We start from the raw sequence: 26,369 nt of genomic DNA, 5'->3' as shown, positions 1-26,369 counted from the left end.
ATTATTTACGGTAAACCAATCGTGTATGTCAGATAGAATAGAATTAATTTCATAAAAATTATTTTCACTTCTTTTAACTTTAAAAAGCAAAGAAGTATCGTCAGCAAATAAAACTATATTAGTCAATTTTTCAACCATAAAAGGCAAGTCATTAATATAAATGAGGAATAAAAATGGTCCTAGAATAGATCCTTGAGGGACGCCTATCTTTACATGAGCCCCCTGTGATTTAGTATTGTTAATATCGACCCTTTGTTGCCTCTTGTCTAAATATTAAGCTATCAAATCTAAAGCCTTTCCTCCTATTCCATAGTATCTCAGTTTCGAAATTAAAGTCTGATGGTCTACACAATCAAACGCCTTCGACAGATCACAGAAGACTCCAATAGCATCGTGATGGTCTTCCCAGGCGTCAAATATGTGCTTAATTAACGCAGTACCGGCATCGGTTGTTGATTTGCCTTTTGTAAAACCATACTGCTGGCTATGAAACAATCGAGCTTCATTGAAATGCAAAAGCATCTGATTGAGTATGACCCTCTCAAATATTTTACTCAAAACTGGAAGAACCGAGACAGGTCTGAAATTTGCAGGGTCCTCCATATCCCCACTCTTGAACAGAGGTATAATTTTACTCAATTTCATAAGATCTGGGAACACACCTTCAGCGATACATTTATTAAAAATGTTAGCCAAAATTGGGGCGATTTTATTAATAATAGAAAGAACAAATTTAACTGACATTCCCCACAAGTCTTCAGTTTTCTTCATATTTAAGGACTTAAATGTTTTTATAATAGTTAATGTATTAATATATCTGAATTTAAATTCCTTATCGGTTGAAGGTGCGTTCTCCTTCATCAGGGTTTCAGCTAATGTAGCTGAAGAATCTAGGTTGCAAGTAGTTTCTAAAGGAATGTTCGTAAAAAACTCTTCAAAGACTCTCGCCACCTCGTCATTTGATGTTATTATGTCATAGGTGATTTTGTTGTTGTTTGGTTGTGCCTCTGTTATATTATAGGTTGTTGTCTATGTCAGTATATAAGTAGTAGCGCTTCCAGGTTGTTTGAAGCTAGCTTTGAAGATATCATCAAAAACTGTTTGCTTAATTAGATAACCACAAAGTGTCTGTAAGATAATTATTTATTAATGTTTAATGTTTAATGAACTATGCAAATAGAGGGAAAAATTATCGCCTAAACACGGTCATTCTAATATCTGACCTACTTCAGTCTGGTAATATAAAATAATTGATCAAATGAAGGCTTTATACTTTTTGGAATAGAGTTTTAAATTATTTAAAGGCTATTGAAATATGCAATATTTAGGTACCAAGGGGTATTCTTCATGGAACAAAAGTATGATCGTTGTGTATGGTTACGATCGATATAACTATTGTACCATAAATAGCTCCCTAGTTATGTAATAGTTATACAGATTTTTTACCACGAATAACAGAAAGTGGTACAAACCTGTACGATTTATCACACACATGTCACCACGCAAATGTAGACCTTATTGTATAGCGAGATTAGCAAGGTAATCTGTGCTAATTCATATTGTTACTATGCATGGTAATTCCGTAGCTTGAATTATAATAAGGCGATGAACAGTTTTCAGTGTTATGTAAAGTATATTTTTTATTATCCAAAACGCACGTCATATTTATTTATGGTAAAGTGAAAATACGGAGCCTTGAGATGTTAATACTCGACAATATGTTGTCATAGGATAACATACACTGGGCTACACATAAAATGGTTTTAAAAGTTTTTATAAAACGTTTTTTTTTTAAAGTTATATAGTGTCGAAGGTTCTCAAGCAAAAAAGGCATAGTAAGCCGAAAGGGGGTAAATCTATGCGTTTAAAAGCAGTCTCTTGTTATGTGTCTCTTAAATACAACTTAATTTTAAAAGTGATGTTGTTGGCTCATCCGTAAGAAGGAAACACACTAGTACGGTACTATGTACCTACTTCCGTAAGTTGGTTTTGGGTCACAAACACAGGATGTTGTAAAAGTGGTATAATAAGCTATGCATGATTCAGGGGTTCCTTGTGAATAACTTAACGTAAAACAAAATTTGATCCCTTTCAGCTATACATTATAGGCTTTTACAACAATTTGTATATTGGTAATTTTATCTAACGTTCATTGTGCTGTCCAAAACATTTGTACTCCACGTCATTCCACACATTAAAAAACATTACCTCATTGTCTATGTGACTAAAAAGCGAATTCTCCTTTACAGCGCCCGTTCGCGCGTGCGCGGCCACATCGAGGTATACCACGCTCTGATTGGTCGAGTCAGCGACGTGATTGCGTTGGGGACGACCGAAGACGCGCCGCCGTCGTCCAATGAGGACTGGGAGCTCGTGGAGCCGACCACTCAGAGGGGAGATGTGCAACCGGTGAGTGCGCGTGATTGGCTGAAGCTTTTGTTCAGTTGGAGAGTTTAGTTGATAGGTGGCGCTTTGTAGAGTTGAAGAAAGATTTTTAATTACATACATATTTTGTATTGTGTGTTTCACCAGAATTATATTTTTTTGATGTTTTTTTTATTTGTTCTTTGCTACTAATAATGCTGTAGTTGATTTTGCAATGGGGAAGAGTTTGAAATCTTTTACATAATATAGATGGCGCTACCAGCGTTTGAACTTAAAGCTTTATTTTAATTGATAATTTTAGAACCCATTATTACTTTATGAGCCCATCCAAATAATAAAGATTTCATCCCCATTGTATCTAATGTAGTTATTGATTATGTACTATCGGGGAATCGACCTGTAGCGTACTACATATAAAGCTTAGAACCGTTTGAAGTTTGCGCGTTCACTACAAACACTCACGCTCGCGCTCGCACCACGAGTTGCGCACTGTTATTGGTTGCTATTGTTGAAATCGTGCCACCATGATTTCCCCGATGGTACATAAGTGTTATGTAGTTGTCGAGTATGTATGTACTAATAGTTGCACATAGGTGGCGCTGGCTGCTTCCCCCGTGGACGACGACGACTGGGAGTAGGGTTTCTGATTTCTCGACCTGTTTGCGTTCTCGAGCTTCGAGAATTCTCGAGCCCAAATTCTCGAGTCTTCTCGAGTCTCGAGCCTTTCTTAGAAAACCTTTACAAAAAGCCTTAATTTAAAAAAAAAACCTTAAAATCTCCTTTTTTACTTTGCCAAAGTAATCAAAAAGAAAATACTCTACTAATACTCATAATATTAGCTGTCTAGCTAGCTACTAATTACTAGTACAAGGTGGGCCAAAAGTAATCACCCTATTGGAAGTTACTCTCATTTGTGCAAATGGCAAATCAGTTTTGATATTGGCAAACTAGACAAATGCAGACTACAAGTTCAGAAGCCGTGGAGTGTGAAATTTATACTCCCCAAGAACGCGGAATAATTGTGTTTATTTAGTTTTCGGGCGCCTTTTTTTCGTTTTATCTGTAATTTTTTCCTGCAATATCGCCGATTTAACCGTTTCAAACAGATTTTCTGGGGTTTTTTAAAGTCCCGTGTTTATGTCAATAAGCCCGTGTCTCTGGAAGCCCTTAAGGACAACATTCGACACGAGTGCGAGAAAAGTGATGAGAAATGTCAATGCACGGCGCCCATTTGACCGATATCATCTTCTCGACTTTACAAATAAAATTGTTAAGGTTCAAATAAGCATAATCAAAAAACAGAATCGAAGTTTTTCATTTAGAAAAAAATTAGAGCTAAACAGCATCGGACTTCTTTTGGTCCACCTGAACTAAGAAACAGTACACAACTATTACTACATTAAATTTTAATCATTCATTGGTATTATCAGTACAGCACTAGCTAAAATGGATATGAAACATAGTAAATCATAATACACGCGCGTGTGTTGTTAAGCGGCGCAGGAAAATTCGAACTGAATAAGTATTCTTACTTTTTATCTCAAGGCTCGAGAAATTCTCGAGTCTTCAGATTTTTTTCTCGTCTCGAACCAAGCCGAATTTCTCGAATCTTCTCGAGCTCGAGAATTCTCGAGCAGAAACCCTAACTGGGAGTTGGTCGACGCTAATGTAGGTTTTTATTATTATTTTGTTTTCGGTTTGGATGTGGGCTCATTGATTGTGGTGTAGATTAATAATTGCGAATAGCATACCGAATTAGATTTTTACAAAAAATTTGGATCGAAATATACAGTATATTGGATATGAGTTACTGATTTCAATCTTAATAAAACCACAGGTAAAAAAATACCTGAAAGAAATGAGCCTCCATTCAAACTTGTTTTTTTGATTTTTATTTCATTCTGTTTTCTCTGTTTATTTCAGTCAAACAAAACACCCACGTGACTTATGTTCTTTCTTCAATAGATGTCGCCACCACTAATCGGAAACTCACAACAGCACCTCATACCTCTCCGCTTCGACACTAGATGGCGACACTAGTCCCAACTGTTTCATCATGAACCGTATTCGTTGCTTGTTACAGACGATTGGGGGGGACCCCCTACCTTCAGGGTGGGAGGAGCGACAGGACGCCAACGGCAGGACATACTACGTGAACCACATCGCGCGCTCCACGCAATGGGAGCGGCCTACTTTAACGTGAGTTTGTGGAAAAAGTGATGTAGATGAGTTTCGGGTTCGATTACAATACAATATAACTTTATTGAAAAACACACAATGTAAATTACGTTGCAAAGAAAGAGTAAGCACAATAGGCGGCGATTTATTTATTTATTTTATTATTTATTTATTATTTACGGGGCTGTTAGTGTCTACAACTGGCTCACTCGAATAGGACCTTTGTGCATAACCCCTCAAGATCCACTCAACTTCCGACCAGGCTGGTCCACTGAGGGTTAGTGGGTTCATTCATCTATATCCAGATCTAGTGATGCAGGATTACTCACGATCCTTGACCGTGACAGTGATGAACTGAATGTTCCGAATGAAATTCCTATGATTTCATTGGTACATGTCAGGGTTGGGTTTCGAACTCACATCTCTGGCTTGTAAAGTGGCCGCTTACCCGACTGAGCTGGTGGTAGATCAATTCCTTTCAATGTCTTTATCATCATCATTCATCATTATCAGCCCGTATCTGCCCACTGCTATATATAAGCCTCTTCCCTATCACGCCATCTCTTCCGGTCCTGTGCGAGTCTAGTCCAGTGTCTACCGGTCACCTTAACAATGTCATCAGACCATCAGGCCGGCGGTCTGCCTATTCCTCGTTTGTCAGTTCTTGCCAGTCCACCTGCCGTCATCCCTCCTAACCAAGTGTCCTGCCCATCTCCACTTCAATCTTGTGATTCGGTTACCCACGTCTCCTTTATCATATATCTTTACAAACCCGCAGTCGCAACGTGAGTTCCGAATCGCACTCGGAGCGCATGGAGAACGCGGCCACGGAGTTCCAGCGCCGCTTCCACATCTCCAACGACAGCAACGAGCGAGCTGAACAACCCGCGCAGACCCCGCCCGCGCAGCCCCAGGTATGTGGGCTTTGGAGCTTTATGGAGATAGGGAGGGGTGATAGACTTAGGTTAGGGCAAGCAACGCTGCCATCCCAAAAAATTTATGTTTAGATCAAGTTTACGGTGGGCGTGCCAGTGTGAGCTTTGAAGCGATAAGGAGGGGTGAGGGTCGTAGGTCTTGATTTTTAGGATATTGAGGTAGGATGTTAGGGTTTAGGCCTCAGCAACGAGCGCGCTGAGCGGCCCGCGACCGAGCCACAGGTATGTGCAGGTTTGAGGCTGTAGGGATGGGGGTGATAGTCGTAGAATTATTAGGAAGGAGGTTATAGCAAGCAACACTGTCATCCAACAAATTTTGAGGTTAGATTCTTTTTACAGATCCTATTATATTTAAATATTGCTTAGGTACTTTGGGGAACACAAACTGTAGGTTGTTGATGAAGCTAAGCATTCACTATTAGCCCGTTCTCTTAAAATAATGAAATTAGGTAATTAAAGTTTGGAGGGTGGTTGATGGAAATGTTATTCATATTACATCATATTTTTATCCGAATGCCTGTTAGGGAAAGGTTTGAATCGCGTGATCGGTTTTATCAGCTTTATAGCTTTAGCTTTGTATTTATTAAAACATAAAAGATTGGGATATGAATGCTATATTTTAATAATATGCTATTACAGAGCAAATATACCTATTTATTAACATGTTATGGGAAACAAATAAAGTACATATAATTCCCCTTTTTCAAGGTACTGAGATTACGAAAGGTACTCTTTCGAACGGTTGGTCTCATTCACATTATATTCAGTACGTCTGCATGATTACATGGAAAAAAATACCTTAACTTCATTTTGAATAAGGGCTACCTCCGTCCACTAGATGGCGCCACTGTGTAACCAATAAATAACGAGTATTTTGACAGCTGTCAGTTGAATTACAGCTGTCAGCTGAATTACATAAAAGTATTAGAAGTGTTTGGGTAGCCCTTATTGACAGCATGCTTCGATATAGTGCAAGTATTAGATGAGTATTTTATGGATATTTGAGTATGATAAACTTACTTTTCTATATTCGCCTTTTTATTACTATTTATGTTGTGTAGTTTCGTGATATAAATAATGGTTACATATTTATTTTTAGGTCTGTTTTTCCGCTTTTAGAAAAGAATTAGCTTTGTCATATAATAATGTTCAGATAGGTATATGGCAAAGTAATTGGTATAAATTATTTTAGTAATTCATATTGAATATTGTTGCGTATAAAGTCTTAAAAGTGTATTCGCTAGAAAATATTATAACGTGATACCTTGATTTATCTACATTGAGACTTTATATGTGGCATAATTTTATAAAGTAACTATTTAATCAGTTTAATTTTATTTCCAGCGGCATGAGCTTTCACTGCGAATAAAATATGTATTCCTAACTAAAATACACCATTAAACCCCATGTACACACACTAACACAAACCATGGACACATTAATATTTTGTTTTTATTACTAACATTGACACGTGGGCGCCTAACCATAGAGCAAGGAGTCCGCAACTCTGTGTTGTCCTCACAGGCATAGACAATTCTAGCACTCACTCCATTCCAGTTAGACCTCTTTTCGAAAATCGAATCTAACAAAGAGGTTTCGCTCGAATCCGCGGAGTCTATTAAATGTATTTACGTGCAGTTTGCGAATTACATAACAACCTTAATCATAGACAAGAGCTGCACAAATACTGTTCTTTCCATTTTCAAATGTAAATCTCTAACAGGAGGAAGTAAACAATAGGAGCGGGGAGTCTAACTCGTCAGAAGCCACGCCCTTCTCCACTCCGATCCGGACGCCCGAACCGGATCCGGAAACGGAGACGGAAGCCGTCCCGGACAGTCCGGAGAACGACCCGGACCTGCCGGACCACGACACTGCCGTACCGGACCACGCCGGACCGGCTACTGATGACACTCCGGAACAAACAGAACCGGAAAACCCAGAAACCACTAGTATAAGCAACGGAAACGACTGTGATAATAATAATTTAAGAGACACCGCCGAGGACGATGACGTGGTCTGCGCCAACGAGCGAGCGACAGAGACGGAAACAGCTGAACAGACAGAGACGGAAACAGCTCAAGAGAATAGTGATACGAACACCAACAACGAAACAGTACAAGATGAGACTGATTCGCGAGCCATCGACAACCAAACCGACGCCGTTAGCAACGAAGAAGCCAACCCTCAGAGTACTGACGAAGTCGACGCGGACGCAGATCGAGGGGAACCAGACGGGGTGGCGGAAGAGAATCAGGAAGTTTTGGAGGTGGACAACGAACTGTTGACGTTTGACGAGAATCATTTTAGTACCCCAATACAAGGCACGCCGCAGAGGTCGCCTCGGCAGCGCCGGCGGCGAACGACTGATAGTTCTGTGGATTCTGAGGTAAGAGTCTAGGCCTAAAGGTTGGCACCAGAGACGTTGGGGACGAACCATGCTGTAAATATAGTCGGGCACAGCTTTGACGCTTTGGTTTCCATTTGCGGTTGTATTGTTGATTAATCTGTTGGTTTTCAGCACACTAGTTTCACTTTAATGGATGTAGGTTAAAACAAATTATTTCTTGTGAAAGACATTGGTTTAGAATTTGACGGTTTATGAATACAAAAAGTTTCCTATACTTTCCGCTAGAGGCGCCACTTTGTATGGCACAAAATTTTACTATCTCAATTTCTTTTTAAATATCTTCTAAGGTTACTTTAGGGTCCTGAAACCACAAAATAGCAACTGTAAAAGTACACAATCCTATACTTCTCTAGTGCCAACTGCGCCAGTGCTTGGGACATGTCTATGACACCGTGAGGGTAACCGCTAACCTGTGCCGTCGATTCCACTGAAAGGGTATACACATACACTTCACCACATATTTTATTTAATGCTAGGCGCAACATGAAGAAATATAAATATATATTCGGTTACTTATGTAAAATGCTTCACGGTCTGTGACTCATAGCAGTAGATGACAATGTTTCAAACATTTATCTATGTGAATATACTTTACCTCACGCTATGCCCCTTCCGGTGACATTGGTGATCATAACATTCACACGCTATGGGGCTTGTAATAGAGATTCAAGTAATTATAAAAAAAAAACAAGTGTCTATCGGACTCCTTCGAAGCTATACGACATGATGGGCAGTAATAAAGGTGCCATCAGCGATTCACTGGGTTGTAATTGATCAGATCAGATGCATACCGCGCGTAAATAAATAAACAATAAGAAAATGGCCGCCGTTACATAAGTATGAGTAGGACAGACCTACGGAAAGGGCGAGATAAGCTAGAGAGAGCCCAGTGCCATCTTCATATTGTTTCTTTATTCGCGTGGCTTATACAATATTTATTGCCGTTACAGATGAGTTTAGGCTATTTTATAGCGACATATTTTATACTTTCAGTGGAATAAAAACCCCGTTCGTGACGTCACGCGTGTGTGACTAACAACATTTTGACATTTGACAGCTCATCCTAACACCTGGAGGGTTACTCTATACTGACGAAAAACTAACCAACGAGAGCTGTTGTGCAATCGGCACGTTTAATAAAACGAGATAGAGTCGTGGCTCGCGCAAGCAGCGCTCTGAAGCTTAGTCTTTCGTCATATAGAGTGACCCCTCTGACACTCACCCAAGTAACACCGACACCGTATTGTCTCGCTTGTGCCGTCCGCTTCTTTATGTAATCCGCATGTGTTGGAAAGAGATGGTGATAGTTTTGTAACTCTGGCTTGTATTTTTGTATCGTAGTAGTATGTAGTGATTTAAATGTGTATTTTTTACTGTAGATCTTTTAGTATGTATGTATTGCATGAGTTAATGTTTATGTATATGAATGAGTACTGCTATAGCTGACTAGACAGTTTCATTCAGTTATTTAAGCTCAGTTGTGACAGTACTCATACTAGTCTAATTGTTGTGCTACGAATTTTATGACATCGTGTACCTACCTGTTTCTAATTTTAAAGTATTTCGATATGATTTTTAATTATAACATTTTTATGAGGCCTATTATGAAATTTATACTTTATATTGAATGTTTACTTTTGAAACCTGTATTCAAATAACTGATGTTTTATTCATAAAGAAAATCATTCAGACAGTCACAATCCATTCTGTACTATATCCCAATTTTGTACCTTAATCCTATGCTCGTGGAGTGCGACACTGGGGGGTTAGTTTCTAAACCGACGAACGAACTAACAAGAATTGTCACGCAATCGGTACGGTTAATGCAACAGGATAAAGTCGTGCTTAGCGCTGCGTTAACCACGACCCTATCGAGAAATATTAGGCTTAGGCTACTATGGCACAGGCCTTAGCGCTAAGCGCCTAGCGAGTTACCAAGCGAGTAGCAAAGTAAAAAAACGTTCTAGAATCTTCGTGAACGTCCGCACTGATACTCGCTACGCGACTATCCAGGCGCAATGAGGCCGTAAAGATTTGAGAACATTTGTTTTACTTTGCTACTCACTTGGTGACTCTTTAGGCGCTAGGCGCTAAGCAAAGCTGTGCGTAGGGAACCTAACCGTTTCCATACCAGCTCTCGTTCGTTCGTTCGTCTTTGAGACTGACCCTCCTGGTCCGTATCTCCACGTACGTGGGTTCAGTCTTGCTGGTGTCACAGGACGAGGCGGACGCGCGCAGCACGGACAGCACGCGCAGCAGCGCCAGCTCCGCGCCCAGCCAGCCGCTGCCTAATAGCGAAGGTTTGTGAATATTCTCATTATTATTATTACTAACTAGCGCTTCCCGCGAGCTTTGGTAGAGTCGCCTAGCGCTAGTTACCTACCAGCCGCTGCTCAATAGCGAAGGTTTGACATATTTCTACCATTTAATATAGAGGATGTGGTTAATTATTTGAAAGTGGTGACACATGGAATCATGAGCAACAGTATTTTATATAGAAATTCTTATGCATCTTCTGTTTTGTATTGGGCACGTGATTTTTTACTATGTTGGTGCAAGATTTACTCCTCTGACTATATCACTTTTGCAATACATTTTTGATGGGATTCTGCTGGAAAACCATAGCGTGAGGGACTTTAAATATAGTTTCTGCACCACACGTCATCACCGGTACCACGCACTGGTTGAAGACAATAATCTTCAGAATTATTTCTCCGTAGACTACAAGAACCTTTTCTGAGAAGCTTTTCTAAATGATAACTTTATATGTATGAATTTAATACATATCAAAGATTTTTTTTCACCTTACAAAGAATCAAAACATTATCTTTGTTTCATTCTGATATTTATGATCTATACATATGATATACATTGTTTTGTGCTTGGCAGGGCTCCCCACGGGCTGGAGCATGCAGAAGGCGCCCAACGGGAGGATCTTCTTCATCGACCACAACGCCAAGACCACCACCTGGATCGACCCCCGGACAGGTAATGGGGAAGAAACTGTGAAAATTAGCAAAATGTTGTATGGTTATTCCTTTTATACCTTTATTAATTTTTACAATTGACGATCGAATGGCGTAGTGGTTAGTGACCCTGACTACTGAGCCGATGGTCCCGGGTTCGATTCCCGGCTGGGGCAGATATTTGTTTAAACACAGATATTTGTTCTCGGGTCTTGGATGTGCAATGGCAATAGGCCCGCCCCCTATTACATTGGGACTAACATAACACTCTGACGAAAAGTGGGTGCAGCAATGCACCTCTGCCTACCCCGCAAGGGAGTACATTAGTACAAGGCGTGAGTGCGTGTTTGTTTTATTTTTTTATTGTTTTTATTAGTTTTTACACATGCTATCATGAAAGAAGAACAAAATGGCGGCTGTATGTACATTGTTTTTGCACCACTGATAAGAGGGTGTTCAGAGCGCTTCCTTGGCGCAATATAAAGGCCTCTACACACCAAAGCCGCTGACCCGGCGGCATAGCCCGGCGGCCTAGTGCCGGCGGGTTAACATAGTACAAAATGAGGCATGATTGTAAAGGCCGGCTCAACCCGCCGGCCTCATTTTGTACAATCATGCCTCATTCTGTACTATGTTAACCCGCCGGCACTAGGCCGCCGGGCTATGCCGCCGGGTCAGCGGCTTTGGTGTGTAGAGGCCTTAAGACGGCATTGCGCATAGCAAAAGCCTCACGCAGTTTTGACACATTCCACCCGCGCCTCACACTTCAAAGAGAACCTTAACGCTGCCTGTCCACCAGAGCGGAGAGGCCTAGCGAAATTGAATCAGCGGAGTTTATATGCCATTGCATTGGTCGAATTTTACCTCGCACACTGCTAAGCTAGCCCGCCCCGCTCTGGTCGACAGGCAGCTTTAAAGTGTTCCTGCGCAATTTATGTCACCATGTATCTCTGTCTAGTAGTTATTACTACTTGTTACGGTACCCAATAAAAACATTTTCTTTTCTGAATGCTAAACAATATTCGTGTTACAGGTTGTGCCTCAAGCTTACCGCACGTGGCGGCGGGGCGCGCGGGCGACGCGGACTCGCTGGGTGCGCTGCCCGAGGGCTGGGAGGAGAGGGTGCACTCCGACGGACGCATCTTCTTCATAGACCACAGTACGTACACGAGCCCCTACTCCGGCTCGCTGGGCGCGCTGAATGTTTATCTTACTGACAAATTCTTTCACCACGGTAACAAATCCTAGTCTATAGCTATCGTGTTTGTCAGCGACTCGCTAAGAAGAATAAGATTATATACTATGGAGAATTTGAGACACTTGAGCACACTTTTAAGATACGGTCTTAACGGCAAGCATAGATTACCAGCATTGTTATAATATAAATTAAACCTATTACAAATCTCTGCCTGTTACAAACCTCGGATCATTCTAAACTTTAAAAAGCTGGGCAAGCTCGTGAATTCTCCATCACTTTCGTTTTTTTATACTACACACACGAGAAATTAAAAAGTTTCAGTGACATAATATGCAACGTCAATGGCAGGTGGGACTTTTTCAGTGTATTAGTTAATCTTGTTCATTCTTTCCGCAGACACGCGAACAACCCAGTGGGAGGACCCGCGCCTCTCCAACCCGCAGATCGCGGGCCCCGCCGTGCCCTACAGCCGCGACTACAAGCGCAAGTACGAGTATCTCAAGAGCCAGCTGCGCAAACCGGTAACCAGTTATAGTATTTATTTATTAAAACACAAAACGGATTACAATTAATACGTCACAATAGTATTATTATGTACTATAAAGTTTTGTTCAGAATTGAAATCCAAAGTACGTGTTTACAGCTAACTTAATTTGGACAAATCGTGCTTATGCTTAACCTATAGTATAACTAAGTAAGTAGGTTCTACCTTTTTTGGCATAAGATTTATTTGCCTAATTTCGTATTGCATAGTAACGTTTCGTCAAAGTCTCGTTACGCCGAAAATCGTATGGCATAAATCTCGTTTAGTAAAAAGTTATTTGGCATAACATTGTTTAGCCTAATGATGGTATGGCCAAATCTTGAATAGCCTAATAATGCTATGGCATAGGTTTATACAAAGAAATAATATTCGTTTGGCTTTAACTTTGACGGAGCGTCTCCCTACATAGCGCTAACTGGTGCCTTGTATTGTTTCCGCTGTTTGGAAAACGCTCCGCTCCGCTTCGCTGCGCTCCGCTTTGGTTTTGATGAACATGTGCACCTAACACGCTCCTCCTCGCTTTGCTCGTCGTCGCACCTATTTTTAGGTTTCGATCTCATGGGGTTTGTAATAATTATATTGGTCGTTAACTTTCGATTTTTTGATCATACAATATCGTGATTTTCGGGATGTAGGAGAAAAATACCACAATGTTTACATTTACTACATACTTAATATATTATTTATTAAGATAACATTAGGAGAAACAAGATTATACATAGGTATAGACAAACATAAATTTGAGCAAACGAAACTTAGGTGTTCAAAGATTATGCCTAAAGAGTTTTAGACGAAACGAGCCTTATGCCACATAAGTCTTGGCAAAGTGATGGTTCGGCCAAAAAAGTTTAGACCATACGAGTTATGCGAAATGAGTTTTGGTCAATAAAGATTATGCGAGATGAGCGGAACCCAAGTAAGTAACTAAAGGACTAACCTAACACTAACTAACTTAGTTAAATGAAACCAGAAATGAAAAGAGAAAATAATAACAATAAAATTAAGAATATTCAGTCTAGTATTCTTAGGTCCTGTTTCACAATGTCTGGTTAGTGGCTGCCTGTGAGATAAAATACATGCTGTCACTCTCTGTTATTATTTTTTAGACAGTGACAGCATGTATTTTAACCCACAGGTAGTTACTAACCAGACATTATGAAGCAGGGTCTTATTCTTACTAATTCTTATTCTTACTAATATTATAAAGGCGATATTTTGTGAGTATGTGTGTATGTTTGTTACTTCTTCACGTCTAAACGGCTGAACCGATTTTAATGAAATTTGGTATGGAGTTAGCTGACGCCGTGGATTAACACATAGGCTAGGGCTACTCTTTATCGTGGAATTCCCACAGGAAACAGCTAGTACGCTCTATTTGTAATGCTAAAGAAGTCATATACCTTGACTTCAGTCATATTTCTAACTAGCTGTTCCCGCGCGCTTCGCTTCGCCTTAAAAAGTTTTCCCGTGGGAATTCCGGGATAAAAAGTAGCCTATGTTTTTTCCCAGAGTCTAGACCGTATGTATACCAAATTTCATTCAAATCCGTTCAGTAGTTTTGGCGTGAAAGATTAACAGACAGACAGACACAGTTACTTTCGCATTTATAATATTAGTTAGGATTAGTTAGGATAGTTAGGATGTACCCTTAGCGGTCCGAAATTTTCATGATCTCAGGCGAATCAACGCTGATAAGCGCGGTAAGAGTTCCTTCCATGTAAGCGTCGTGAAATTGACACTGGTATTCAGTTTTCTTCTCTGCACTTAAAAATGGATAATGGAAAATGAGCGTGGATTGGACTAAGAATCATATGAAAAGTACTTTCTAGTAAATATATTCGTCCTTCTCTATCGTCAGGTACAGTCGGACACGAGTGTATGGATAGGTTTCGGCAACCAGACGACCGAACTGAACCTCAGCTTCCAGCGAACATTACAACTAATAAATGGGAATGATATTGATTCTTTCGGCACGGTACAATAACTGTATACTTACTTATAAATTAGATTATGTAATGAAGTCGTAAAGTTGGTGTAGTGATGGTATTTTGGGTTCAGTTTATTTGATAACTGTCAAGTATAGTAAAGTGTTTGGATAGTTTTATAATTGACAGTCTGTATTGTAAGATTGTAAGTAAATATTCGAAATTAAAAGTAATAGTGCGCAGTTTGGTTACTTAATTAATTGAACTATATAATATTGAACGTGAGGTAAATAAGGTATACAACTTTTATTTTATTTCGTGTAACACCGCCAAAGAAGAAACTTTATGAAAGTGGCGGCAGGTTTGTTGCTATGTTGCCCTGTCGTGTATACCCTACTCCCATTTATCTAATGAACGCCATTCTCATTTTGTTTCTTTCCCTGTTGTGATAGTAGTATATCATCTGTATCTACTTATTTTAATTTTCACCGCTACGTATATTTATTGAGCCACTCATCCTTTGCTCCCTTTTCACCCATTACTCCCTCTCCCGTCCACAGATCAACGTGCTCACGTTTCGGTCACTCAACTTTTTCCCATCTTCACTCATTAACCCCTCCGCCGTCCACAGAGCAACGTGCCCAACAAGTTCGAGATCAAGGTGCGCCGCTCGTCGATCCTAGAGGACTCGTACCGCATCATCAGCTCCGTGTCGCGGCTCGACCTGCTCAAGACCAAGCTGTGGGTCGAGTTCGAGTCGGAGGTCGGACTTGGTATGTATTGAGACAACAAAATGTGATCTTGAAGCAAAAAATATTTAAAATTTAATTGTTTTTTCGCCCATATTTTTTGGCTGCTAAGCATAATATCTGTTTACAATCTGCTATCATCTGATCTAATTAAATTTGCTAACTTGGACTATTTCTAATTCACACATGTAGATTTTCTAGAAACCGTCAAGTTTTCATAACAATGTTTTCAACTCGCACTTGGCCAGTTTTTTTATCGTAAGAGAACCTAGCATTGTTTACGACAATCCCTTTCACTGCTAATCTTTATCCTAGTTACCGACTATAGTCCACCATATTATATACCTACTACTCTAACCTCCCCCCTCCCTCCACAGACTACGGCGGCCTAGCGCGCGAGTGGTTCTTCCTGCTCTCGAAGGAGATGTTCAACCCTTACTACGGGCTGTTCGAGTACTCGGCCATGGACAACTACACGTTGCAGATCAACCCGAGCAGCGGCGTGTGCAACGAGCAGCACCTGCACTACTTCACGTTCATAGGGCGAGTGGCCGGCATGGCCATGTACCACGGCAAGCTGCTGGACGGTGAGTGTGTGTGTGTGTGTGTGTGTGTGCAACGAGCAGCACCTGCACTACTTCACGTTCATAGGGCGAGTGGCCGGCATGGCCATGTACCACGGCAAGCTGCTGGACGGTGAGTGTGTGTGTGTGTGTGTGTGTGCAACGAGCAGCACCTGCACTACTTCACGTTCATAGGGAGAGTGGCCGGCATGGCCATGTACCACGGCAAGCTGCTGGACGGTGAGTGTGTGAGTGTGTGTGTGTGTGTGTGTGTGTGTGTGTGTGTGTGTGTGTGTGCAACGAGCAGCACCTGCACTACTTCACGTTCATAGGGCGAGTGGCCGGCATGGCCATGTATCATGGGAAGCTGCTGGACGGTGAGTGTGTGTGTGTGTGTGTGTGTGTGTGTGTGTGCAACGAGCAGCATCTGCACTACTTCACGTTCATAGGGCGAGTGGCCGGCATGGCCATGTACCACGGCAAGCTGCTGGACGGTGAGTGTGTGTGTGTGTGTGTGTGTGCAACGAGCAGCACCTGCACTACTTCACGTTCATAGGGAGAGTGGCCGGCATGGCCATGTACCACGGCAAGCTGCTGGACGGTGAGTGTGTGAGTGTGTGTGTGTGTGTGTGTGTGTGTGTGTGTGTGTGTGTGCAACGAGCAGCACCTGCACTACTTCACGTTCATAGGGCGAGTGGCCGGCATGGCCATGTATCATGGGAAGCTGCTGGACGGTGAGTGTGTGTGTGTGTGTGTGTGTGTGTGTGTGTGTGTGTGTGTGCAACGAGCAGCATCTGCACTACTTCACGTTCATAGGGCGAGTGGCCGGCATGGCCATGTATCATGGGAAGCTGTTGGACGGTGAGTGTGTGTGTGTGTGTGTGTGTGTGTGTGTGTGTGCAACGAGCAGCACCTGCACTACTTCACGTTTATAGGGAGAGTGGCCGGCATGGCCATGTACCACGGCAAGCTGCTGGACGGTGAGTGTGTGTGTGTGTGTGTGTGTGTGCAACGAGCAGCACCTGCACTACTTCACGTTCATAGGGAGAGTGGCCGGCATGGCCATGTACCACGGCAAGCTGCTGGACGGTGAGTGTGTGTGTGTGTGTGTGTGTGTGTGTGTGTGTGTGTGTGTGCAACGAGCAGCACCTGCACTACTTCACGTTCATAGGGCGAGTGGCCGGCATGGCCATGTATCATGGGAAGCTGCTGGACGGTGAGTGTGTGTGTGTGTGTGTGTGTGTGTGTGTGTGTGCAACGAGCAGCATCTGCACTACTTCACGTTCATAGGGCGAGTGGCCGGCATCGCCATGTATCATGGGAAGCTGTTGGACGGTGAGTGTGTGTGTGTGTGTGTGTGTGTGCAACGAGCAGCACCTGCACTACTTCACGTTCATAGGGAGAGTGGCCGGCATGGCCATGTACCACGGCAAGCTGCTGGACGGTGAGTGTGTGTGTGTGTGTGTGTGTGCAACGAGCAGCACCTGCACTACTTCACGTTCATAGGGAGAGTGGCCGGCATGGCCATGTACCACGGCAAGCTGCTGGACGGTGAGTGTGTGTGTGTGTGTGTGTGTGTGTGTGTGTGTGTGTGTGGACAACTACACTCTGCAGATCAACCCGAGCAGCGGCGTGTGCAACGAGCAGCACCTGCACTACTTCACGTTTATAGGGAGAGTGGCCGGCATGGCCATGTACCACGGCAAGCTGCTGGACGGTGAGTGTGTGTGTGTGTGTGTGTGTGTGTGTGTGTGTGCAACGAGCAGCACCTGCACTACTTCACGTTTATAGGGAGAGTGGCCGGCATGGCCATGTACCACGGCAAGCTGCTGGACGGTGAGTGTGTGTGTGTGTGTGTGTGTGTGCAACGAGCAGCACCTGCACTACTTCACGTTCATAGGGAGAGTGGCCGGCATGGCCATGTACCACGGCAAGCTGCTGGACGGTGAGTGTGTGTGTGTGTGTGTGTGTGTGTGTGTGTGTGTGGACAACTACACTCTGCAGATCAACCCGAGCAGCGGCGTGTGCAACGAGCAGCACCTGCACTACTTCACGTTTATAGGGAGAGTGGCCGGCATGGCCATGTACCACGGCAAGCTGCTGGACGGTGAGTGTGTGTGTGTGTGTGTGTGTGCAACGAGCAGCACCTGCACTACTTCACGTTCATAGGGAGAGTGGCCGGCATGGCCATGTATCATGGGAAGCTGCTGGACGGTGAGTGTGTGTGTGTGTGTGTGTGTGTGTGTGTGTGTGTGTGTGTGTGTGTGTGTGCAACGAGCAGCACCTGCACTACTTCACGTTCATAGGGAGAGTGGCCGGCATGGCCATGTATCATGGGAAGCTGCTGGACGGTGAGTGTGTGTGTGTGTGTGTGTGTGTGTGTGTGTGTGTGTGTGTGTGTGCAACGAGCAGCATCTGCACTACTTCACGTTCATAGGGAGAGTGGCCGGCATGGCCATGTACCACGGCAAGCTGCTGGACGGTGAGTGTGTGTGTGTGTGTGTGTGTGTGCAACGAGCAGCACCTGCACTACTTCACGTTCATAGGGAGAGTGGCCGGCATGGCCATGTACCACGGCAAGCTGCTGGACGGTGAGTGTGTGTGTGTGTGTGTGTGTGTGTGTGTGTGTGTGGACAACTACACTCTGCAGATCAACCCGAGCAGCGGCGTGTGCAACGAGCAGCACCTGCACTACTTCACGTTTATAGGGAGAGTGGCCGGCATGGCCATGTACCACGGCAAGCTGCTGGACGGTGAGTGTGTGTGTGTGTGTGTGTGTGTGTGTGTGCAACGAGCAGCACCTGCACTACTTCACGTTTATAGGGAGAGTGGCCGGCATGGCCATGTACCACGGCAAGCTGCTGGACGGTGAGTGTGTGTGTGTGTGTGTGTGTGTGCAACGAGCAGCACCTGCACTACTTCACGTTCATAGGGAGAGTGGCCGGCATGGCCATGTACCACGGCAAGCTGCTGGACGGTGAGTGTGTGTGTGTGTGTGTGTGTGTGGACAACTACACTCTGCAGATCAACCCGAGCAGCGGCGTGTGCAACGAGCAGCACCTGCACTACTTCACGTTTATAGGGAGAGTGGCCGGCATGGCCATGTACCACGGCAAGCTGCTGGACGGTGAGTGTGTGTGTGTGTGTGTGTGTGCAACGAGCAGCACCTGCACTACTTCACGTTCATAGGGAGAGTGGCCGGCATGGCCATGTACCACGGCAAGCTGCTGGACGGTGAGTGTGTGTGTGTGTGTGTGTGTGTGTGTGTGTGTGTGGACAACTACACTCTGCAGATCAACCCGAGCAGCGGCGTGTGCAACGAGCAGCACCTGCACTACTTCACGTTTATAGGGAGAGTGGCCGGCATGGCCATGTACCACGGCAAGCTGCTGGACGGTGAGTGTGTGTGTGTGTGTGTGTGTGCAACGAGCAGCACCTGCACTACTTCACGTTCATAGGGAGAGTGGCCGGCATGGCCATGTACCACGGCAAGCTGCTGGACGGTGAGTGTGTGTGTGTGTGTGTGTGTGTGTGCAACGAGCAGCACCTGCACTACTTCACGTTCATAGGGAGAGTGGCCGACATGGCCATGTATCATGGGAAGCTGCTGGACGATAAGGCCATAGTTGCCATTTATCGCTTTGCTCGGCTCTCAAGATTATAATGGGAATGCGGGGGTGGTTATATTGGCCTCGCTTTGCTCGGCTCTATAGGGATTAGGAATTGCTGATTTGGTGTGTATTGCCTCGCTTCGCTCGGCAACAAAGGCAGGCTGACATTTGTGAGAGCTTGAGAGCCAAAGAGAGTAAAAATTAAAGAGAGAGCCGAGCGCAGAGAGGGAATGCACAGTAAAAGTTGATTAGAGAGTCAAGTCTCGTACAAGGGAAAATTCAAGGCCGTCGAAGACCCGGTCGAAAAACAACATCTTGGGTCCAAAATCTTAAAGACTGGTACAACACCGACACCACATCCTTGTTCCGAGCAGCAGTCTCGAAGGAAAGAATAAGCCAGATGATGCCGACCTCCGTTAGATGGTACCCAAAGAAGAAGAAAAGAGTAACCTTTGCACATATCCCCTTAATTTCGGCTCAGCCAGCCTAGCTCCCGAGTAAACTGGAGCAGCAAGCCTGGGTGTTTCAATAGTCATGAACAACATAGTAATGACATTGTCTTGTTGCAGCATTCTTCATCCGTCCGTTCTACAAGATGATGCTGGGCAAGCAGATCGAGCTGCAGGACATGGAGTCCGTGGACCTCGAGTACTACAACTCGCTCATGTGGATCAAGGTCAGTCGTCATCAACATCATCATCAACTAGGATACTACCACAGTAGGCGCTAGACGTCACAAATGGCGAATACAATGTTTCCATATTTAAAAAGTCACGTGACCAACAAAGTGTCTATAGACAAGCGTAATTATTATTCGTTAATATTAAAATATACCACATGGCCATAATTATAGCTGACCTACGTTAGTAGATGCTGTCTCAAGAAGAAGAATAATCAAAAGTCATAGAACAAAAGTGGTTCAGAATTACCCCCTGAGGCATCTCTATTCTTACGGATTATGGCACTTTTGTAAAATCGTATATATCATTCGTATATTAAACACCAGTCTCACTTTGTCTTTGTTGTTCTCAGGAGAACGACCCGTCAGAACTGGAGCTAACATTCGCAGTGGACGAAGACCAGTTCGGCAAGACGCAGCAACGGGAGCTGAAGCCGGGAGGCGCGAATATCTCCGTAGATAACACTAACAAGGACGAGTATATCAAGTAAGTACAAGTTTATGCTGTTATGGTGGAGGAAAACAATGTGAGGAAACCTGTACTGTCATCTAGATTGTAGATGTGTATTGTGTACCCTTTGTAAATTGTACTTATCTTAAAGTGGCAATACGGCTCGTGGCCTATCACGTGAGTACAGATGCACAGCAAAAAGCGTGTCACCTCTGACTACTCAATACTCATTCATCATTTATTACTACCGATTAAGGCATTATGTTCTTCATGCCAGTTTACCGTCATCATCAACAGCAAGCGAATGATTATTTGAATGATAATAAGGCCTATTTATTGAATTGAATTGAATTGACACCTCCACAACAAAAACTTGTCTGTAAAGTTTGGCCCTTCGAGCCGGATAACAATTTCATTTCCTCCCCCAGGCTAGTGATCTCGTGGCGCTTCGTCTCGCGCGTCCAGGAACAAATGCTGGCCTTCCTCGAAGGCCTCGGAGCTTTAGTTCCACTTCCTCTGCTGAAGATCTTCGACGAGCATGAGCTGGAGCTGCTGCTGTGCGGCATCCAGCACGTGGACGTGCGCGACTGGCGCGCCAACACGCTGTACAAGGGCGACTACCACGCGAACCACGTCGTCGTGCAGTGGTTCTGGCGGGTGAGTTGTGGATGTTGATGTGGAGGCCATACATCTCAACCCAGCATTCCCTAAAGCTTGGAAAGCCGAGCGTAGCGAGGCAATCCTAACCTTACCGGTATTTACTAAACCCTAAAGAGCCGAGCGAAGCGAGGCCATATAAACCGAGTACCGACCCCGCATTTCCTAAACCCTTGAGAGCCGAGCGAAGTGAGGCAATACAAACTTAACCGGCATTTCCTAAACCGTAAAGAGCCGAGCGAAGCGAGGCCATACATCTCAACCCAGCATTCCCTAAAGCCTAACCTTATCGGCATTTTCTAAATCCTAAAGAGCCGAGCGAAGCGAGGCCATTCACACTAACCCTGTATTTCATAAAACCTAAGGGGGCCGAGCGAAGCGAGGCAGCACAAACCTGACCGGGATTTCCTAATACATCTCAATCCTGCTGCGAAGCTTAGAGTACCGAGCAAAGCGAGGCTATACAAACTTAACTGACACTTTCCAAATCACAAAGGCCATACAAACTTACAAACAGTGGGTTTCTCTATAGTAAAAGCTAAACACATATAACCTAACCCTCCCCCTACCCGCAGGTGGTGCTCTCGTTCTCCAACGAGATGCGGTCCCGCTTACTCCAGTTCGTGACGGGCACCTCGCGCGTGCCCATGAACGGGTTCAAGGAGCTGTACGGCTCCAACGGGCCGCAGCTGTTTACTATTGAGAAGTGGGGCACGCCGGATAACTACCCGCGGGCGCATACTTGGTGAGTTAATTTTTTGGGTAATATTACTCGTTTATTCGGATGGCCCCGTGGCCGTGCAATCTTTACCTGTTGATCTTATATGGAATATGATCAATGAACTCTCTATTACTATCATAAGGCAAAAATAACCGGCTGTGGACATTAGTCAAACAAAACACAGTCTGAACATCAAGACACAACCATAGCACTTCAAAGTAAAGTGTAGTTCTTACAACTTGGTAATTCTGAAGTTGGTAGCGAATGCAATTTTGTACCTTGCCAGCATTGTCTTACTAACAAATTGCCTATTCGTTTTTTCTAAGCTTGATAGTTATTTAGCCGTTAGTTTAACAAATCACAAATGCGTATTATGCGTAATCGCAACTTCAGGAATTGGACCGAACTGTAGTCGATCTATCATCCTAACAGCAAATAATATCACCAACCAAACAATCACTAACTCCTTTTCCCCCCTACAGCTTCAACCGCATCGACCTGCCCCCGTACGAGAGCTACCAGCAGCTTCGCGAGAAGCTCGTGAAGGCCATCGAGGGCTCGCAGGGCTTCGCTGGCGTCGACTGAGCCCGAAGATGCACGAACATTCCCGAACATAACCGAAGGACGTCACGGGGTATTGGTAGGGGGAACGGCCTATTTTGTTGTGTAATGTTGGTACAGTTTAGGGTAAAGAATGCGGAGTATTTGAAGTATTGTCACTCTGAGAGGGGTCATTTCTGTGTTTTAGTTTTGTCGACAGCATAGCTCGATGGTTTTTCAGAATACCTTAATGTCTGGTTTACTGAACGAACACCTAAATATATAGTTGAATTTTAATTTTTAATTAATTCTGGATATACACTAGATGGCCAAACTCTGTATGGCGCTAACGCCACGTTTTTAAAGATAATATCGCTGTGATTGATAAATATAACTTAATTTTTTACATTTTCTGTATGACAATCCTTTGATCGATGTATTTATACTACACACATGCTTGATACTCTTTCGATTAGAGCTATGGTATCGATGAAAAAAAACTTCATAAATAAGATAGCATTTTTGATACAGAAGCGCCCTAACTACATAATAAAGAATTAAATTAAAACGTCTGTATACGACCGATAAGTTTAGTCACTCCATTGATGAAAACAAAATGATTAATGAAACATGATTGTATGATTTAGTAACAAAGCTTTTAAGACGTATCAGATGTTATAATTTTATTATTAGTAAGGAATTGAGGTTACATTTCTCCTATATTATGATGATGATGATTGGTTTTACTGGTATTAAAGTAATGTTGTTATTTTTAAAATAATGCAGGTTGCTACTGAACACTTATGCAGCATAATTTTGTATGTTCCATAGCAATAGTAAGTGAATAGCAGATGAAAACAATGGTCTCTCAAAACTTATGACTGAAATATTAAGAGACCCCATTCCCCAACCTGCTGTAACTAACAAAAAGGTAAGCCATTTTCTACCAATACAATTATTTCATAATTCGTATAGAATATGATTTTTTCATGTACATAATTATACAGTAGCGTACGACACGACTCTAAGCTAACATCGGCTTACCCGAATATCAGAAAACAACTATAAATCATACACAAATTCCTTATACGTCAAATATAATATACAAAATTATAGAATTGTGTGTATTGAATATCCATGAAGTCTTTGAGTTTTGTTTTAGGTACTGAACTAAATTAGAAATGTGCATAGTTTGGGCTCGTTGCAATATTTAACTGATGCGAAATTCATGGCTCCATACTACAAAATAAAAATATTATACCATATTTAGCAGCTCTGTCTTAAAGAAAGCGGACATGTGTAAAATGCGTCAAAAAGGATATCAACTAACTACGACTATTTTATGACCACATACAATAGGATGTATCATATTACAGAATACAGATTAGGCGCATTGTAGATTCATTTTCATAATTACTTACTAAAAAAACGACATTTTAGAGCTTGCCCACCACGAAACTATAGTTAATATTATAACAAAAATAATATTACTTCCAAATACTTACCCCCTTATTCATAGAGAAGTTACAAAACGTTTTAACTGATAAACTGTTTTGTCCCTCTCTGTCAAAGAACAAATTGTTCTTTGTTGGAGAGGGACAAAACAGTTTATTAGTTAAAACGTTTTGTAACTTCTCTATGAATAAGGGGGTTAATATAAATGTAGATTTTGTATTTAAAATTAACTCAAACAAAAATTAATATCTTTTTAAGTATGTGTAAACTTAGAGAAGAAAAAGCAAGATTCTCATTTGCAGATTCTAAATTGCAGTGCCTATGTAGAATACAAATTAGTGATATGTGCCCGACCCCTGTAAATATTGATGCAGTATTAAGTGGTGACCTAGACACAACGTAAATATTACACACATACCTCCTGATGGACTCTTATAAGGGCCCTTTCACACCGGAATGAACGAGGCTGGCCTCTGTCCTTACGATAGTGCGGTTTTAACATTCGAGTTACAGGTTCATATAGTTTACTGTTCCGGTGTGAATCGGCCCTAAGTACAGATAGAAATCGCGTTGAATATTTTGTTATTCACAGAGCAACTAATAATCTAGACCTAAACTTTTCGAATATTATGCACTATACAGGGTGATTGGTAATTAGTGGCGGACCCGTTAAGGGGAGATAGAAGAGGTCAATTCTAGTCGATTTCAATAAGGTATGTACTATCCGAAATTTAACCATTTCTGAAATATTAATAATTTTAGAATTTTATAAAAATATCGACCATAAAAAGTTTAAACATTTATTTAAGAAAAAGTAGACCTTTTTTAACCATTTTTTTAATGGTTTTACATTACTAAATAATTGAAAAATAATAATAGCTATTAAATTCACATAACTAACGTTATCTTAAGCCATAGGCTTCAAAACATCAAAATTAAAATAAAATAAAACAGTCACTTTACAGAAAAAAACCTTAATTAAAATAAAAAATCACAAAACAATTTTTGTTGCAAAATAACTTTAAAACTTCAGTATTTCATTAGCTTTCGAATGAGGTATAACAAACCTAAATTGGCTAAGGAATGCCAAAAATATGACTTACTTAACACAATAGGGCAGGTAAAAACTAGAACAAAAGAGTCACATGAGTATTGTTATCTAAGGACTACTTGGCAACCTTTTCAGTCCGCTCCTGAAATTTAATGCGTTCGGATGTGTTTAAGAAGCGTCCGTAGTCGAGCGGGCCTCAGTGATCGTAACTGATCAATGCGGTTAAGCAACAACTGGCACGTTCAGCCATTGCATGGGTGACCGATTTCAACTGGTTTTTTTCTGGACGCTTCCGTTCTTCGGACGGCACGCTAAGCCGTGGGTCCCGGTTGCTGCTTCGGCAGCAGTCGCTAAGCCTAGTCAGAGGCCTTCGGGCAGCTCGAAAACATCTGACAGTTGGGTTGCCCACTTACCCGACAACTCACTCAGCACAAGCTTGCTTGTGTTGGGGTTCACCAACCCGCACTAGGCCAGCTTGGTGGACTATGCCTAAACCCTTCTTTCAATGGAAGGAGACCCGGAGTGCCGTCCGAAGAACGGAAGCGTCCAGAAAAGAACCAGTTGAAATCGGTCACCCATCCAATGGCTGAACGTGCCAGTTGTTGCTTAACCGCAGTGATCAGTTACGATCACTGAGGCCCGCTCGACTACGGACGCTTCTTAAACACATCGGAACGCATTAAATTTCAGGAGCGGACTGAAAAGGTTGCCAAGTAGTCCTTAGATAACAATACTCATGTGACTCTTTTGTTCTAGTTTTTTACCTGCCCTATTGTGTTAAGTAAGTCATATTTTTGGCATTCCTTAGCCAATTTAGGTTTGTTATACCTCATTCGAAAGCTAATAAAATACTGAAGTTTTAAAGCTATTTTGCAACAAAAATTGTTATGTGATTTTTTATTTTAATTAAGTTTTTTTTCTGTAAAGTGACTGTTTTATTTTAATTTTGATGTTTTGAAGCCTATGGCTTAAGATAACGTTAGTTATGTGAATTTAATAGCTATTATTATTTTTCAATTATTTAATATTGTAAAACCATTAAAAAAATGGTTAAAAAAGGTCTACTTTTTCTTAAATAAATGTTTAAACTTTTTATGGTCGATTTTTTTATAAAATTCTAAAATTATTAATATTTCAGAAATGGTTAACTTTCGGATAGTACATACCTTATTGAAATCGACTAGAATTGACCTCTTCTATCTCCCCTTAACGGGTCCGCCACTAATTACCAATCACCCTGTATATTGACAATAGTGCCACCTAGAAACCGCCTAAATATTCCTAAGAAAATGAGGTCTCGCTACGTTTGTATGCGATTATTACCCTCAAATTTATAGAACGTATTGTAAAT

General features: G+C 42.4%; 1 protein-coding gene across 1 annotated transcript in view; it reads left to right on the top strand.

The window, feature by feature from the left end:
• Positions 1-23,436, top strand: part of LOC105384037 (E3 ubiquitin-protein ligase Nedd-4) — a 33,052-nt gene extending 9,616 nt beyond the window's left edge. The window contains exons 6-22 of the mRNA XM_048628044.1: positions 2,250-2,409; positions 2,979-3,012; positions 4,031-4,053; positions 4,469-4,584; positions 5,342-5,477; positions 7,222-7,887; positions 10,127-10,208; positions 10,798-10,896; positions 11,908-12,033; positions 12,469-12,593; positions 15,173-15,314; positions 15,668-15,877; positions 20,034-20,140; positions 20,497-20,630; positions 21,023-21,251; positions 21,827-21,996; positions 22,455-23,436. Of these exons, the coding sequence (XP_048484001.1) occupies positions 2,250-2,409; positions 2,979-3,012; positions 4,031-4,053; positions 4,469-4,584; positions 5,342-5,477; positions 7,222-7,887; positions 10,127-10,208; positions 10,798-10,896; positions 11,908-12,033; positions 12,469-12,593; positions 15,173-15,314; positions 15,668-15,877; positions 20,034-20,140; positions 20,497-20,630; positions 21,023-21,251; positions 21,827-21,996; positions 22,455-22,557 (2,662 nt within the window). The 3' untranslated portion in view covers positions 22,558-23,436. The remainder of the gene's footprint in view (positions 1-2,249; positions 2,410-2,978; positions 3,013-4,030; positions 4,054-4,468; positions 4,585-5,341; positions 5,478-7,221; positions 7,888-10,126; positions 10,209-10,797; positions 10,897-11,907; positions 12,034-12,468; positions 12,594-15,172; positions 15,315-15,667; positions 15,878-20,033; positions 20,141-20,496; positions 20,631-21,022; positions 21,252-21,826; positions 21,997-22,454) is intronic.
• The last annotated feature ends 2,933 nt before the right edge of the window (positions 23,437-26,369 follow it).

This window comes from Plutella xylostella, chromosome 19, assembly GCF_932276165.1.
Source record: "Plutella xylostella chromosome 19, ilPluXylo3.1, whole genome shotgun sequence".
In the NCBI taxonomy this organism is placed as follows: Eukaryota; Metazoa; Arthropoda; class Insecta; order Lepidoptera; family Plutellidae; genus Plutella; species Plutella xylostella.
Note: the sequence above shows the minus strand (reverse complement) of the source record. Positions and strands in the feature narration are given on the sequence as shown.